This window comes from Felis catus, chromosome B1, assembly GCF_018350175.1.
Source record: "Felis catus isolate Fca126 chromosome B1, F.catus_Fca126_mat1.0, whole genome shotgun sequence".
In the NCBI taxonomy this organism is placed as follows: domain Eukaryota; kingdom Metazoa; phylum Chordata; class Mammalia; order Carnivora; family Felidae; genus Felis; species Felis catus.
The window spans coordinates 172,150,409-172,166,790 of NC_058371.1; the positions used below are offsets into that span (position 1 = coordinate 172,150,409).

General features: G+C 37.0%; 1 protein-coding gene across 1 annotated transcript in view; it reads left to right on the plus strand.

The window, feature by feature from the left end:
* The window catches only part of UGDH (UDP-glucose 6-dehydrogenase), a 32,117-nt gene that overhangs the window by 8,662 nt on the left and 7,073 nt on the right, over positions 1-16,382 (plus strand). The window contains exons 3-7 of the mRNA XM_003985430.6: positions 5,064-5,165; positions 10,613-10,813; positions 10,921-11,118; positions 11,581-11,728; positions 15,383-15,477. Coding sequence (XP_003985479.1) covers positions 5,064-5,165; positions 10,613-10,813; positions 10,921-11,118; positions 11,581-11,728; positions 15,383-15,477 — 744 coding nt within the window. The remainder of the gene's footprint in view (positions 1-5,063; positions 5,166-10,612; positions 10,814-10,920; positions 11,119-11,580; positions 11,729-15,382; positions 15,478-16,382) is intronic.

Sequence of the window (16,382 nt, forward strand, 5' to 3'; positions counted from 1 at the left end):
TCTTATGTTCTTTGTTTTCTTACTGTTTTTGTTAAATACATTACTATTAATGTAGAAATCTATGACTACAGCTGATAAGAAACTAAGTGAGAAATCTAGGTCCACAGTGTTATGGACATTACAATTATAGTTATGTCAAGTATGCCCAGGTAAATGGGAGGAAATATATTAGAATATTAATAATGGTTGTATTAGGGCAATGAGAATGTGGGTAATTTTTTTCTCTCGTCTTTTTTCTCATTTTGTCTGTTAATATGGTTACCATATTGTAAATAGTAAAATTTTAAAAGGGTATTCTATAAAATTAAAATGGTAGAACGGTGGATGTTTATAATATTAATTCATGTAAGTCTATTATATTTGGGCGTTATTGTACTTAGGTAAACCGTGGGTGGATAAATGATGTCTTTTATATCTAGTACCTAGTATCACAAATTTGTTTAATTGAAATTTCAAAACTTCTGTGAATTTAGATAGTGTATAGTTAGGAAAATATGCTTCTATTTTATTAAGCTATGTGGATCCCATTTTTTAAAATTTCACTGTAAAATGAGTTCATGAATATTATGCTTTTGAAACCCAGCAGAGAAGCATTTGAGAATTTGATGGTAGCATTTTCTTCCCAACATTAATATATTCTCCTTTTTTCCTTCAGGAAAACTTTGTTATTTGTAAGATTGTTATCAACCATAGTCTTTAAATGTATTAGTCCTTTGGAAGGGAAGTCTCAACCAGGTTTATAGGCATATGAAATATAGAAATCCATGAAAAAGCACCCACAGAATAGTAGCTACCCAACATCATGGATTTAATCCTATCGGAATCACACTTAGGACAAAAAAGCAAACCTCTGAATTGTGCCTTCTGTTTGTGCTTTACCCTTTCTTTTTCTACCGAATGAACTACCCATAATAGTTCTATAAATACTTCAGTGCTGTAGCATTTCTTTCCCTGTTAGGACATTACTACTATATTTGGCTTTGGAGAATTTTAAAAAACATTTTGGAAACAAAAGAGTTTTAGAATTCTGATAACCATAAAAGGGCCGCAAATCATTTGAAACCCATATTTGTACCCAATCATTCAGTAATCAGTTCTGTCAGCAGCGTACTCTAGTTTTCAGAAACAAAGGGCGCCCGTCAGAATGGCTAAAATTACTACTACTGACAATACTAAGAGTCAACAAGGATTTAGAGCAATTGGATGTTTATACATTGCTGGTCAGAATGTAGACTGGTATAGCCACTTTCAAAACTGCTTGGCAGTATTTACTAAAGCTGAAAATATGCAGAGTCTGACCCAGCAAATCCACTTGTTGGTGTATATCCAATAGAAATGCGTACATATGTGTGGCCAAAAGACAGATATTAACAGTGCTATTCATAATAGCCCCAAATGGGAAGCAGCCTAAATGTTAATCAGTGTTGGAATGGATACACAAATTATAGCATAATCTTGCAATAAAATACTATACTGCACTGAAAATCAATGAAACTACTCCTACATGCAGGAATATGGTTTGAGGTACCTGGGTGGCCCAGTCAGTTAAGCATCCGACTCTTGGTTTTGGCTTGGGTCATTGTCTCCCGGTTTGTGAGATCGAGCCCTGCACTGGGCTCTGTGCTGCCAGTGCAGAGCCTGTTTGGGATTCTCTCTCCCATCTCTCTCTGACCCTGTCTCACTCACACGTGCTCTCTCCCTCTCTCTCAAAATAAATAAACTTTAAAAATTTTAAGAAAGGATATGGTTAACTTCTCCCAAAGTGTTGTGTTGCCAGACACAAAGTAGTACATACTGTATAATTTCATTTGCATAAAATTTAAATATAAGCAAATTAATCTCTGATTATAGAGTTCAGCATGATTATAATTTGAGCAGTGGTAGTGACTAGAAGAGGGCACAGGCATACTGCAGGTTCTGATTTACAGTTAATGTTATAATTCTCATTATAAATAGTGGTTACACAAGTGTGTTCAGTTGTGAAAATTGAGCTATATACTTTTCTATACTAATATATATGCATTTTTATGTATTTTGTTTTACTTCAATACAAATTTTATTTAAAAACAAAAAAAAAAGATATCCTGAATTAGAAAAAATATAAGCTATCTATAATGTATTGGAATTTGACATTTTTCTTGGAGAAAACAAAAAAATCAGTTGGCCAGGCATATTTCATGGCCAGATTCTTATTATAGATGTTACTATTTATATTAATTGAAATCTGAAACTCTTCTTCCTAAGACTTCAGTGCTTGAAATTTAAAATAGGGGCACTTGACTGGCTCAGTTGGTAAAGCATCTGACTTCTCATCTTGAGGTCAGGAGTTCGAGCCCCATGTTGAGCATAAGCCTTCTTAAAAAAAAAAAAAAAAAAAAGTATGTTGTACACTGACACTGAATCCAGTTGGGATATATAGTTAGATTGAGAGAGTTAAGATCTAAAATTATTTCTTTTCCATATCATACTTGTTTTTTGTCAACAACCTTTTATAAACAAAGAAACAAGCATTTATTATTTTTGTGCTTTTATTTTGTAGATAAAGTTTTTCTTCTTTAAATCTCTTTAAAAAGAATATAAAGATTTGAAAGTCTGGCTAGAGGTGCTCATTAGAAACTCATTAGAAGCAATGTCTGAGTTCTCAAAACCTTGAAATCTCATAATTGTATTGGCTTAAGTTTTATTTTTATGTCATTTTCTAAAAAATCCATTTATTTATTTTGAGAGAAAGAGAGCACGCATGTGCATGGGGGAGGGATAGACAGAGAGGGAGAGAGAGATTCCTAAGCAGGCTCTGTGCTGTCAGTGCAGAGCCCCACACTGGGCTCGATCTCACAAACTGTGAGATCATGACCTGAGCTGAAACCAAGAATCAGACGCTTAACCAACTGAGCTACCCAGGTGCCTTTTTTATGTCATTTTAATATGTCTATTCCAGAAAATTAGATGATACCATAAGCAGCTATTTTAGTTCTGTGCTATTTAGTGTAGCCTACAAAAGAAATGAAATCTTTTTCCGAAATCCACTGGTTTTGGAGGTTAAAAACATGACACTGCTACTTTAAAATTCTAGAAGGAATTGTCTCAGCAAGTAGAATGATTTTCCTCTTAGCAAGTGAATGACTTCAGGCTTTCTTAGACATCAGTTAAAAGATGCTCACTTAAGGAATTTATAAATCAGAAAATAAAGGTGATTTCTATAAGTTGTGTTTAAAAAAAAGCAACAACAACTTGGGGAATGAATTGTGTGACCCAATTTTCCATTTTCAAAGATATATTAGGCCTTTGTTCTGTTTTTATTTCTTTATTTTATGTTGTAAAATTATGTATTCCTATACATTTTCTTGGCCATATTGGAGATGTAAAATGTTACGTGAAATGTCAAACAGGAAGAATTATAAAAGAAGAAAAAACAAATGGCGGGTTTAACTGGAATTCACAATGCTCTCTGAATTGCTTTATTGAGTAGCTTATATTTGTTGTTACTAGTTGTAACTTTATAGTTACCTACCTTGGACAAGGCAAAAGAATACTTTTAGGTCCAGAGCAGCCTTGAACACCTTTGTAATCACCTTGCTGTTGTAAATCTGTATCCTATAATGCATTTAAAAACCAATGACCAAATAAATACTTGTTTTCAAGGATAATTATAAAAATCTGTGGCATTGATTTTTCATTGTAAATACTATGTTTTCAGGTCAGAAGTCTCTAATTGTGACTAATGTTTAACTCATGGTCACTGATAGAGAAATACTACAATATGTAATTGTAGCATTTATTATGCCCCTTTGAGTACCCAGTCTCCTTGAGAGTTGTTCTGCCGTCACTCCATCTACTCTGAGACTAACTAATTAGAGAAATATTTAGAAGGAAAAATGATAGGACTTGATTGTTGATCATAAAAGAAGGATGAAGGGGACATGTGGGTGGCTCAGTTGGTTAAGGTCTGACTCTTGATTTCAGCTCAGATCATGATCTCACGGTTTATGGGGTTGGCATGGAGCCTGCTTGGGATTCTCTCTCTCTCTCTCTCTCTCTCTCTCTCTCTCTCTCTCTCTGTCCCCCCCCCCCGCCCAAATAAATAAATAAGCCTTAAAAATACTTTCTTAAAGAAAGGTGAAGGAGAGGAAGGAATCAAGAATAATATCCAGGTTTCCAATTTGGATGACAGGTGCATGATTGTGCTACTAATTGAGTTCAAGAATGCAGGATGTTGTGGAGGATAGTGGGAGATAAAATGGCAAGTTCTGTTTTGTCCTACTTAGTTATAGAGGCTTTGGGAAATCCAAGTAGAGATGTTCAGGAGGCAGTTGGATATGTATCCGAAGTTTAGGCAAATGATTCAGGGCTGGAAGTGTAAAGTTAGGAATGTACAGGTAGTAGTTGAAATCAGAGTAATTGAACTCTGCCAAGAAGAGTCTGTAGAGAGAACAGAGCATTAGTCAAGGGCAGAACCCAGGAAAACACTAATGTTTGATGGTAGGTGGAGAAGAAAATGCCATAGAGAAGCAATGAAGAGTAGTTCATCGAAGGTGAACCAAAATCAGAAGAGTTTTAGTAGTGCCAGCCCCTATAAAGATGTACAGTTGACCCTGTGGGGGTGTGGGGCGTTGACCCTATTTTGTATACTGCATTCTTAAAGTAAACTACAGAAAAGAAAGTGTTATTAAGAAAACCATAAAAGGGGCATGTGGGTGGCTCATTCGGTTAAATGTCTGACTCTTGGGCTCAGCATGACCTGATCTCATGTCATGATCTCATGGTTCCTGTGTTCAGTCCCTGTGTTGGGCTCTGCGCTGACAAATGTGGAGCCTGCTTGGGATTCTCTGTCTTTCTCTCTGTGCCTCCCCTGCTCACTCTCTCTCTCAAAATAAATAAATAAATACTAAAAAAAATCATAAGAGGAAATACATTGACAATATGGTACTATATTCGTTGAAAAAAAATTCACATATAAGCAGACCGGTGCAGTTCAAATCTGTGTTGTAATGTAGTTCTATACACTTAGGTTATCTCATATGACTGGTAAACTGTGTGTACAACGCCTTCTTTTTTCTTTTTAGCCAGGACTAAAAGAAGTGGTAGAATCCTGCCGAGGAAAAAATCTATTTTTTTCTACCGATATTGATGATGCCATTAAAGAAGCTGATCTTGTATTTATTTCTGTAAGTATTTTCTTTTGTTGTGTGAAGTTTTTTAAACATTTCTTTTTAATGTTTATTTATTTTTGAGAGAGAGAGAGAGAGACAGAGTATGAATGGGGAAGGGGCAGAGAGAGAGACACACACAGAATCTGAAGCAGTCTCCAGGCTCTGAGCTGTCTGCACAGAGCCCAACACGGGCTCAAACCCCACAAGCCATGAGATCATAACCTCAGCCAAAGTGGGACACTGAACCGACTGAGCCACCCAGACGCCCCTTGCTATGTGAGTTTTAATGCATTATTGTCTACATAGAAGTTTTATGGTGTTTTAATAGTAATCCGTTGAGGGGCGCCTGGGTGGCTCAGTCGGTTGGGTGTCCGACTTTGGCTCAGGTCATGATCTCGCGGTCTGTGAGTTCGAGCCCCGCGTCGGGCTCTGGGCTGATGGCTCAGAGCCTGGAGCCTGCTTCCGATTCTGTGTCTCCCTCTCTCTGGCCCTCCCCCGCTCACACTTTGTCTCACTCTCTCTCTCAGAAATAAATAAACATTTAAAATAAAAAAAAAAATAGTAATCCGTTGGTATTAATCCACATCATTACTTAGTATAGAGTCCAGTTGAATTTAGGTTTTCATTTTGTCCAACACTTCACCATACCCCATAATCATCTGGCCAAATGCATCACTTCCAATCACTGAACAAATAATTGGAGAAAGTTCTAGTCTGGGATCTAGAGTTAGGAAGTGTTGGTAACGTATGAGCCCATGTGGTAATAGTGTATGTGTGTCATCATTTCTTGTTTGAACCACTGCTTGGAAGAGGTGAGGTAAAGAGAACCAGGTAAAGTGTGTGTGCAATCTTATGGGACTCTCCTTTCTAGATGACTTATAATTGTTCCAGAAGTCATTTTATTATTTTTTTTTATTTTAAAGAGAGAGAGAATGTGTGCATTTAAGTTTATATTTATTTATTTTGAGAACGAAAAAGAGCACACAAGCGTGCGCTGGGGAGGGGCAGAGAGAGAGGAGAAAGAATCCCAGTCAGGCTCCATGCTAATCAGTGCAGAGTCCAATTAGTGCAGGGCTTGATTCACGAACAGTAAGATCTTGACCTGAGCCAAAATCAAGAGATGGATGCTTAACCGACTGAGCCACCCAGGTCCCCCTAAGATTTTAAGTAATCTCTATACCCAGTGTGGGGCTTGAACTTAACAACCCTGAGATCAGGAGTTGCATGCTCTACCAATTGAGCCAGCCATGCACCCTACCAGAAGTCATTTTTAATTAACTTTTTGGAACTTGGCTTGGGTTGGTTAGGTTACAGGCTAGTCCACAGGTTATCTTAACTCATGATACGACTAGCCTGTTGTACCTTTGTAATGAAAAAATAGAATCAATGCTTAGGAGTAAACTCCGGTAATGTAATATTTGAACCAAGTATTTTACTTCTTGCTGTCCTGGTAGCCGTTTACTCAAATATTCTGTGGCTGATGGTATAGTAATCGCCAATTTGTGGCTGAGCTAAGGTGTTATATGGCTCAAGACCTTTAGGGCCTTAGAGAATAAAGGGAAAGCCAGTGTTGTAAGCTTTGACTGAGCTCCATGAACTAAGGGAAAGAAATATCATGGGGTCCATAGAGGGCAGATGTTGTCGAATTGATTATGCATATTGTTAATGATTATAAGTTGTTGAATTAAGAGTTTTCTGACTGATGAGACAAAAGAAATACTATTAAGATATGTTAACTCCAGAAGAAAGTAGTAATGAAGCCTGTGATAAAACTGTTATGAATTAAATCTCTCTTTTGGCATTAATTACTTCAGAGAAATTGGTGTCACCTTCTGTGACTTGCCTACCTATCTACTACTTAAGCTTACAGAAGGTTAGGGTAGAGGCATAGAAAATGAGAAAAGATTTTGGAGTAGCTAGGTACTTGGATAAAATTAAGAAGTTATCCTTGGGGCACCTGGGTGGCTAGTCAGTTAAGTATCCGACTTCAGCTCAAGTCATGATCTCATGGTTAGTGAGTTTGAGCCCTGTGTTGGGCTCTGTGCTGACAGCTCAGAGCCTGGGTCCTGCTTCAGATTCTGTGTCTCCCTCTCTCTCTTCCCCTCCCCTGCTCCCTCCCTCCCTCTCTCTCAAATAAATAAACATTAAAAAAATCTTTTTAAAAAAGAAGTTATGTTAGTCCAACTTTAGGATAACTAGAGCCTCGAGTGAGAGTAGGGGAATTTTCTGTAAAAAATATTCAGAAAGAATATTCTCAAGCAATAGAATCCACCTTAGGGGGTAGTCTGGCCAGATAGATAATTTGTACTTGCCTCTGCAGATCTAGCCTGAGCTGTCCTGAATCTTTGCAAGCTGTTACTGTATATACCCGTTATGGTAATTTATTACTGTATAACTCACATTGAGTTCCCATCATTCTCTGGATCAGCTTTTAAAAATTTATTTGTTGTATACTTTTCATTGTAGAAAATATCAAATTTATACAAAAGATGAAGACAATAATATTATGAACCCCTATTTACTCTTTGCCCATTGTCAGCAGTTACCATTGCTGATCTTGTTTTGTTTGCTACTTCTCTCCTTTGCCTCCTACCCCACGTTATTTTTAGACAGATTCCAGGTAGGAATAGTTTCATATGAATCAGTTTTCAGTTGTCATCTCCAGAGCACCTTGCCAGGGAAAGCTGTTTGATCTTCTCTCATCTTTAGTATGTTCCATCTTATCCTGTTAGCTGTCTTGGCTCTTCCGTACTCTGATGCACCCTGACTTCCACGTCTCAGGCTTTTCCTAAGTCATTCCATGCATATAAACAACTTTCGTTCTCCTGCTTTTCACACCTCCACGCAACTTTCAAGCTTTTATTTGTTTTGGCTTGCTTCCTTTATTTAGTCTCCCATTAGGTTATAAGCTTGTCAAGAGAAAAGAATTGGTATACTTACTACTGGTTCAAAAACTATTCCTATATAGAATTTTAGCCTTTTCAGAGTGCTTTGATTTTTGCCAAAGCATTATAAAAACCCACTTGCTAGATTTTAGAGAGAGCATAATATCTTCATTTTCCAATGAGGTAATTGAAGCAAAGGCAGCCACATGTCTCTAAGGTTACATGGTATAGCTAAGCCAAAAGTAAATGCCTAGACTCCAGTCACATGGTTTATTTTCCTTTCTATTTGATAGACTTTATTTACATAGTATTGGAAATCCTAAAGATGCTAGATGATGTCTAGCTTTAATGAGCCAAGAAAACATTTGTGAATGATATTGCAAATATTTGTAAAAACCTATGGATATAGGTTTATAAACAAGGAGGATAGAAAAGGAACTTAAAATTTGGTTTTGGGGCACCTGGGTGGCTTAGTTGGTTGAGCAACCAATTCTTGATTTCAGTTCAGATCATGATCTTGCAGTTCGTGGCTTCTGCTGCAAGTCAGGCTCTATGCTGGCAATGTGGGGCCTGCTTGGGAATCTCTCTCTCCTTCTGCCACTCCCCTGCTTGTGCTCTCTCTCTGTGAAAATGAATGAATAAACTTTAAAAATTTTTTTAATTAAAAATAAAATTTTGTTTAAAAGACTAGGAAAATGGTATCCAAAATCTATAAAGAACTTATCAAACTCAACATCCAAAAAAACAAATAATCCAGTGAAGAAATGGGCAAAAGACATGAATAGGCACTTTTCCAAAGAAGACATTCAGATGGCTAACAGGCACATGAAAAATTTTTCAAAATTACTCATCATCAGGGAAATACATATTAAAACCATGGTGAGATACCACCACCTCACACCTGTCAGAATGGTTAAAATTAACAGGCAACAGGGGCGCCTGGGTGGCACAGTCGGTTAAGCGTCCGACTTCAGCCAGGTCACGATCTCGCGGTCCGTGAGTTCGAGCCCCGCGTCAGGCTCTGGGCTGATGGCTCAGAGCCTGGAGCCTGTTTCCGATTCTGTGTCTCCCTCTCTCTCTGCCCCTCCCCCGTTCATGCTCTGTCTCTCTCTGTCCCAAAAATAAATAAACATTGAAAAAAAAAATTAAAAAAAAAAAAATAATAAAAAAATTAACAGGCAACAACAGATGTTGGCAAGGATGCAGAAAGAGAGGAAACCTTTTGCACTGCTGGTGTGAATGCAAACTGGTACAGCCACTCTGGAAAACAGTATGGAGGTTCCTCAAAAAACTAAAAATAGAACTACCCTGTGACCCAGCAATTGCACTATTGGGTATTTATACAAAGGATACAGGAGTGCTGTTTCAAAGGGGCATATGCACCCCAATGTTTATAGCAGCACTATCAACAATAGCCAAAGTATGGAAGGAGCCCAAATGTCTATCGATGGATGAATGGATAAAGAAGATGTGGTATATATATACAATGGAATATTACTCAGCAATAAAAAAGAATGAAATCTTGTCATTTGCAACTATGTGGATGGAACTAGAGTGTATTATGCTAAGTGAAAGGAGTGAGAGAAAGACAAATATCATATGACCTCACTCATATGTGGAATTTAAGATACAAAACAGATGAACATAAGGGAAGGGAAGCAAAAATAATATAAAAACAGGGAGGGGAACAAAACATAAGAGACTTAAATACAGAGAACAAACTGAGGGTTGCTGGAAGGTTGTTGAGGGGGAGATGGGCTAAACGGGCAAGGGACATTGAGGAGGATATTTGTTGGGATGAGAACTGGGTATGTACATGATGAATCATATGTACATGATGAATCACTAAATTGTATTCCTGAAGTCATTATTACACTATATGTTAACTAACTTGGATGTAAATTATAAAAATAGATAATAAAATTTTTTAAATTAAAAAAACAAAGACCAGGATAATAGTGGTGCCTAGTGGCTCAGTTGGTTGGGCGTCTGACTTTAGCTCTGGTCATGATCTCATAGTTTGTGAGTTCAAGCCCCACAATCAGGCTCTCTGCTGGGCAGCGCAGAGCCTGCTTGAGATCCTCTGTCTCCCTCTGTCTCTGCCCCTCCCCAACTTGCGTGCTCTTTCTCTCTCTCTCTCTCTCAAAAATAAATTTAAAACAAAGCATTAAAAAATAAAATAAAATAAAGACCAGGATAATAATTTATTACATAAAATAAAGAGAGGAAAGAAAACTTATATTTCATTTCAGACTGGGAACTCCTTTATGACAAGAACAGTCTCATTCATCTTTATATCTCCAGGGTTTAGCTTGCAACCTGCCTTCCCTGATATCTGTCACTATATAGTAGCTTCTCAACAAAAATTTATTGAATGAGTTGATGCTTCAGGCTGTTCTGTCTGGTGATTATATTTATAAAATGTATTATTTCTATGGAATTAATAGAGGGTTAAATTAAAGCTAATAATGATAGTTAACTTCACATTTAACTAGTTAATTGATGATTCAGGGTTTATCTTGAAATCAGTGAATATCTCACAGATACTTTGTTCTTAATCCCGTATGCTTTCATCAGGTGAACACTCCAACCAAAACCTATGGAATGGGGAAAGGCCGTGCGGCAGATCTGAAGTATATTGAGGCTTGTGCCAGACGCATTGTGCAAAACTCACATGGGTACAAAATTGTGACTGAGAAAAGCACAGTTCCAGTGAGGGCAGCAGAAAGTATTCGTCGAATATTTGATGCAAACACAAAACCCAACTTGAATTTACAGGTATAAAAAAAGGAAGCGTTAGAACCTGATACTATGTAAATATTGCTGCTTATAGTTGCCCATGGTTAATTCTAGGCTTACAACTTTGCTTTGCATTGGGATTCTAGGTACTGTCCAACCCTGAGTTCTTGGCAGAAGGAACAGCCATCAAGGACCTGAAGAACCCAGACAGAGTACTGATTGGAGGGGATGAAACGCCAGAGGGCCAGAGAGCTGTACAGGCACTGTGTGCTGTGTATGAGCACTGGGTTCCCAGAGAAAAGATCCTCACCACTAATACTTGGTCTTCAGAACTTTCCAAACTGGTTGGTATAGAGCATTCAACTCTCCATTTAATTTAAAGCCAAGGACTTATTTCTCTTAAGCCTGATAAGCCACACAGGTACTTTCTTAATATTAAATAAAAGGTATGCTTTTGAAGACAATATTCTTGTCCATTATGAAATAATTTTCACAAGGGAAATCAAATATTGGGGTATAAAATATTTTGGAAAGTGCTAAATTTTAATAAAATATAAAATGAAGGGTTCATTAAAATTGTAGTCTTAAAAATCACTCTTTCCCTTTTTTACTCCCGTTCTTAATCATCTTTCTTCTCGAATTTAAAACATTTTCCTTTACCAACCCATTCATAGCCTCCTCAAATTGAGGCCATCAGTAACTTTTATATCTCCCTCAGTAATTTGTATCAACTCAGTGAAACATAATCCAGACATTTAAAATTGCCATTTTAACTCGTTGTACTTTTCCTTTTTTTCCCCCCGAAGGCAGCAAATGCTTTTCTTGCCCAGAGGATCAGCAGTATTAACTCTATAAGTGCCCTCTGTGAAGCAACAGGGGCTGATGTAGAAGAGGTGGCAACAGCCATTGGAATGGACCAGAGAATTGGAAATAAGTTTCTGAAAGCCAGTGTTGGTAAATTGAAAATTTTCTGTACATAAAATAGATTCATTTAGCTGGGTCTCTAACTTTAAGGAAGTCTTTTTTTTTTTTTTAATATTTATTTATTTTTGAGAGAGAGAGAGAGAGTGTGGGGAGGGGTAGAGAGAGAGGGAGACAGAGGATCAGAAGCAGGCTGTGCGCTGACAGCACAGAGCCCAAGGAGGGACTCAGACTCACAAACTGTGAGATCGTGATCTGAGCCGAAGTTGGATGTTTAACCAACTGAGCCACCCAGGCGCCCCAAAGAAATCTTTGTTTAACTTGATGCCCTCAAAATAATGATTCTGTTATACATGTGACATCTTCAGCCTATCTGGAACTTCCCAAGTGCAGCAATAATTTAACTTATATTGTTTAATAATTACTGATTGATTAGGAGGATAAACAGAGTTCACTGTTTTAGGAGCATTAATTGGTATTCAGTTCGAACATTTAGGAAGAGTAAGTTCCAGAGACCACATAGGAAATAACTCGATACCTTACTGAAGCAAACAGGAAACAAATTTCCTATCATTTACTTTGCCTACTAATATACTTTTGGAAATGTGGCCTGGGTGAAGTAAGTCGGTCCTTATTAGTTGCCAGTTCTGTACTTCTGAATTATCCTATTTGCTAAAATTTATTTTTAATCCCCAAATCAGTGCTCCTAGTGCTTTCACGGTCATTTGCAAACACCACACAGCAGCAAAAAATTTGAGTCACCCAACACAGATATTTCCAGCTGAAGTTGCATAAGGCAATGCTCTTGTTTCAGCTCCCATTCTGTAAACAAGTGCTTTTTTTGTGGTCTATTTAGTGTCACATTTTTTACATTTTTGTGTTTTTTATTGGTGATTTCACTTTTCTAAATGGCCCTCAGGCATATTGCAAAGTGCTGCCTAGTGTTTTGTTTTATTATTATTATTATTTTTTTTTTTTTACATTTTTTTTTTAACGTTTATTTTTGAGACAGAGAGAGACAGCATGAACGGGGGAGGGGCAGAGAGAGAGGGAGACACAGAATCCGAAGCAGGCTCCAGGCTCTGAGCCATCAGCCCAGAGCCCGACGCAGGGCTCGAACTCACGGACCGCGAGATCGTGACCTGAGCTGAAGTCGGACGCTCAACCGACTGAGCCACCCAGGCGCCCCTGCGGCCTAGTGTTTTGAAGTGCCAGGAGACTCTGATGTACCTCACAGAGAAAATACGTGTGGTTAGATAAGCTTTATTCAGGCATGAGTTGTAGTGCTGTTGGCTATGAATTTAATGTTAACGAATCAATAATATATATTAAAGAAAGTGTCTTTAAACTCATAAGGGCAAGAACAGGGACACTGGGCTGGCTCAGTTGGTAGAGCATGCAACTCTTGATCTCAGGGTAATGAGTTTGAGCCCCATTTTGGGTATAGAGCTTACTTAAAAGGGGGAGGCAGAAGACATGAGCAGACATTTCTCCAAAGAAGACATACAGATGGCAAACAGACACATGAAAAGATGCCCCGTATCACTCATCATCAGAGAAATGCAAATCAAAACCGTAATGACATATCACCTCACACCTGTCAGAATAGCTAAACTAAAAAATACAAGAAACAACAAATGTTGGCAATGATACAGAGGAAAAGGAACACTTGTGCACTGTTGGGGGGAATAAAAACTATTGCAGCCAGTGTGGAAAACAATATATGGAGATTCCTCAAAAATTAAAAATAGAATTATCATGTGATCCAGTAATTCCACTACTGGGTATTTACCCAAAGAATACAAAAACACTAATTCAAGAAGATATATCAACCCCTATGTTTATTGCAGCATTATTTACACTAGGCAAGATATGGCGGCAACCCATATATATATGTGTATATATACATATACACACCACATCTTCCTTATCCATTCATCTATCAATGGACATATACATATATATATATATGTGTGTGTGTGTGTGTGTGTATAATATATATATACACACACATATATATATACACACACATACATATATATACATATGCACAGTGGAATATTACTCAGCCATAGAAAAGAATGAATTCTTGCTATTTGCAACAACATGAATGAATCTAGAGAGTATTATGCTAAGTGAAATAAGTCAGTTAAGGAAAGATAAATACCATAAGATTTCACTCATATGTGGAATTTAAGAAATAAAACAAACAAAAGAGAAAAGAGACAAACCAAGAAACAGACTCTTAACTATAGAGAACATACTTATGGCTGCCAGAGGGGAAGTGGATGGGGTGAAATAGATGAAGGGGATTAAGACTACACTTATCATGATGAACACTGAGTAATGTGTAGAATTGTTGAATCACTATATTGTAGACCTGAAACTAACATAACACTGTATATATACTATGCTGGAATTAAAATTGAAAATAAAAAAAAAATAAAAACATTAAAAAGTCTAAGTATAATAAAATAAAATAAATTTTTAATAAAAGTAAAATGATTATGTATCAATTTGTTGGTGAAATGTGACCATAAGCTCACAGGAACCTAACTCTTTATTTCGCCTAGGAACAATGCTTTAGTATTCATGAGTTCCACATTTGTGGCAATTTTGTAGAATGTAACTAGTAGATAATGAAAATTGGTTGTGTTTTTGGATATAAGTTAACATGGTTGATCTAAGGGTAAATAGAGTTTTATAGATTGGGCCATAGGCAGCCCTTCGTGTGTTTCTGGGGCCTAATGCCATTTCTCAATTCTGGTTTCCCTGCCCTTTTCTATCTTTTTAGTATTTTCTTTAAGCTACCATTTAAAAAAAAATAGCTACTATTTATTAAAGGTCTATTATGCAACAAGTTCTGAACTAGTACTTTATATATCTCATTTATTAATCCTTATAGCCTGTTAAGAAGGTGCTGGTATGTCCTTTATAGAGATGGTTAGGGATCAGGGAAATTTTCACAACTTGCTGTAAGTCACACAACTAGTGAGTGGCTAGGTGTTTTGGACTCCAAAGCACATGCCAATCCTTACTGTATATTGAATTGTATTAGAACAGGGTGGGCAAACTATTGTCTTCAGGCTAAAATTGGTCCCCAGCTTGTTTTATAAATAAAGTTTTATTGGAACACAGCCATGCCAATTTTATTACATATTGTCTATGACTGCTTTTGAGCTACAAAGGCAGAGTTGAATATTTGTGCCAGAGATTATGTGGCCCACAAAGGCTAAAATATTTACAATTTGTCCCATAAAACTTTACCAGCCCTGTGCTAAACTAAGAGAGGTGGGGCAGTGATACCAGATGAATAAGGAATAAAATAGAAAATGTAGCCATAATAAAACATTTACTAGAAGATTATCTAGAAATTATTTATAGAGTTGATTAGTTGCTTGCAAATTTCACACATTATTTAAACCCAATAACTTTCCAACATCTGAATTTTATTATTAGAAATCCTAGCATAGGGTCACCTGACTGGCATAGTAGAGCATGCAACTCTAATACAGTAGAGCATGCAACTCTTGATCTCGGGGTTGTGAGTTTGAGCCCCATGTGTGGGGTGGTGTTTACTTAAAGAAAAAAAAAATTCTAGCTTAGGCCCTCTGATTTAGTGTGACAGATTTGTCACATGATTCAGTTGTGGTTCTTAAATAAAAATACTGTCACTTTTTTCTTCAGGTTTTGGTGGAAGCTGCTTTCAGAAAGATGTTCTGAATTTGGTTTATCTCTGTGAGGCTCTGAATTTGCCTGAAGTAGCTCGGTATTGGCAGCAGGTATTAATCTTTCTAGTCGCAACTTTTGCTTAACTTCTGATTAAAACATGTCACCCTTTGTGAGATGTTTTTGACAGAATTTATTTATTCCAGGAACTCAAACATTATATTCAGTTTCTTTATTTTAGGTTTACTTATTGGGCTTCTGTGTTTTTGTCTTTTTTGCTAATCAACTCTGATGGAAATTTCTGATAAACTATCTGTCTTCTAGTTTTATAACACATTTGCTCTCAGGGTAAAGCAAGAACTATTAATTACAACTCTTCTCTATCCTAAAAGGCAGACAATCATAACAAAGGAAGAACCTGTATTGTAATGCTTTCAAGGTGGTTTGCGTGTGTTGATACTTGTTTTGTCCCTTTGAGATTCACAGAGCTAAAATTAAAGACCCTTCCCAAACTGAAAATAGAGTTCACATTAATTGAGTGCTTTCCCTGTGCCAGGCACTTTCTTAGGTACTTTGCATATTTCATTTAGTCCTCATCACTAATATTCCCCATTTCTAGGTGAGGAAACTGAGACTTAGAGACGTTAAGTAATATGTCCAAGATACCAGCCGGTATACATATCTTTCCCAAATATTTTTTCTGCAACTTTGTAGTTTTTTAGATTTCAGCAGTGGATGACAGTATAAGGAAATGTACATTTTTAAGGAAAATGTACAATGTAAAAGTTTGTTTCATTCAATACAGCATGATGACTTTAGCTTCCTGTCCATCATGGCGAAATGCAGATAAAGTCTTGATTTTCCAACACTCTGGGCTCATTTCACGAGCTCTCAGGTTTTGAGACAGCCCCTAGAAATTCAGTGCCTTAAAAAAAAAAAAACACATAAAAACTAGTCTCTTTCCTTATATACTGGCCACCAATAGGAAGTCTTGTTTCTTTATTTTTACTTTTTTTAA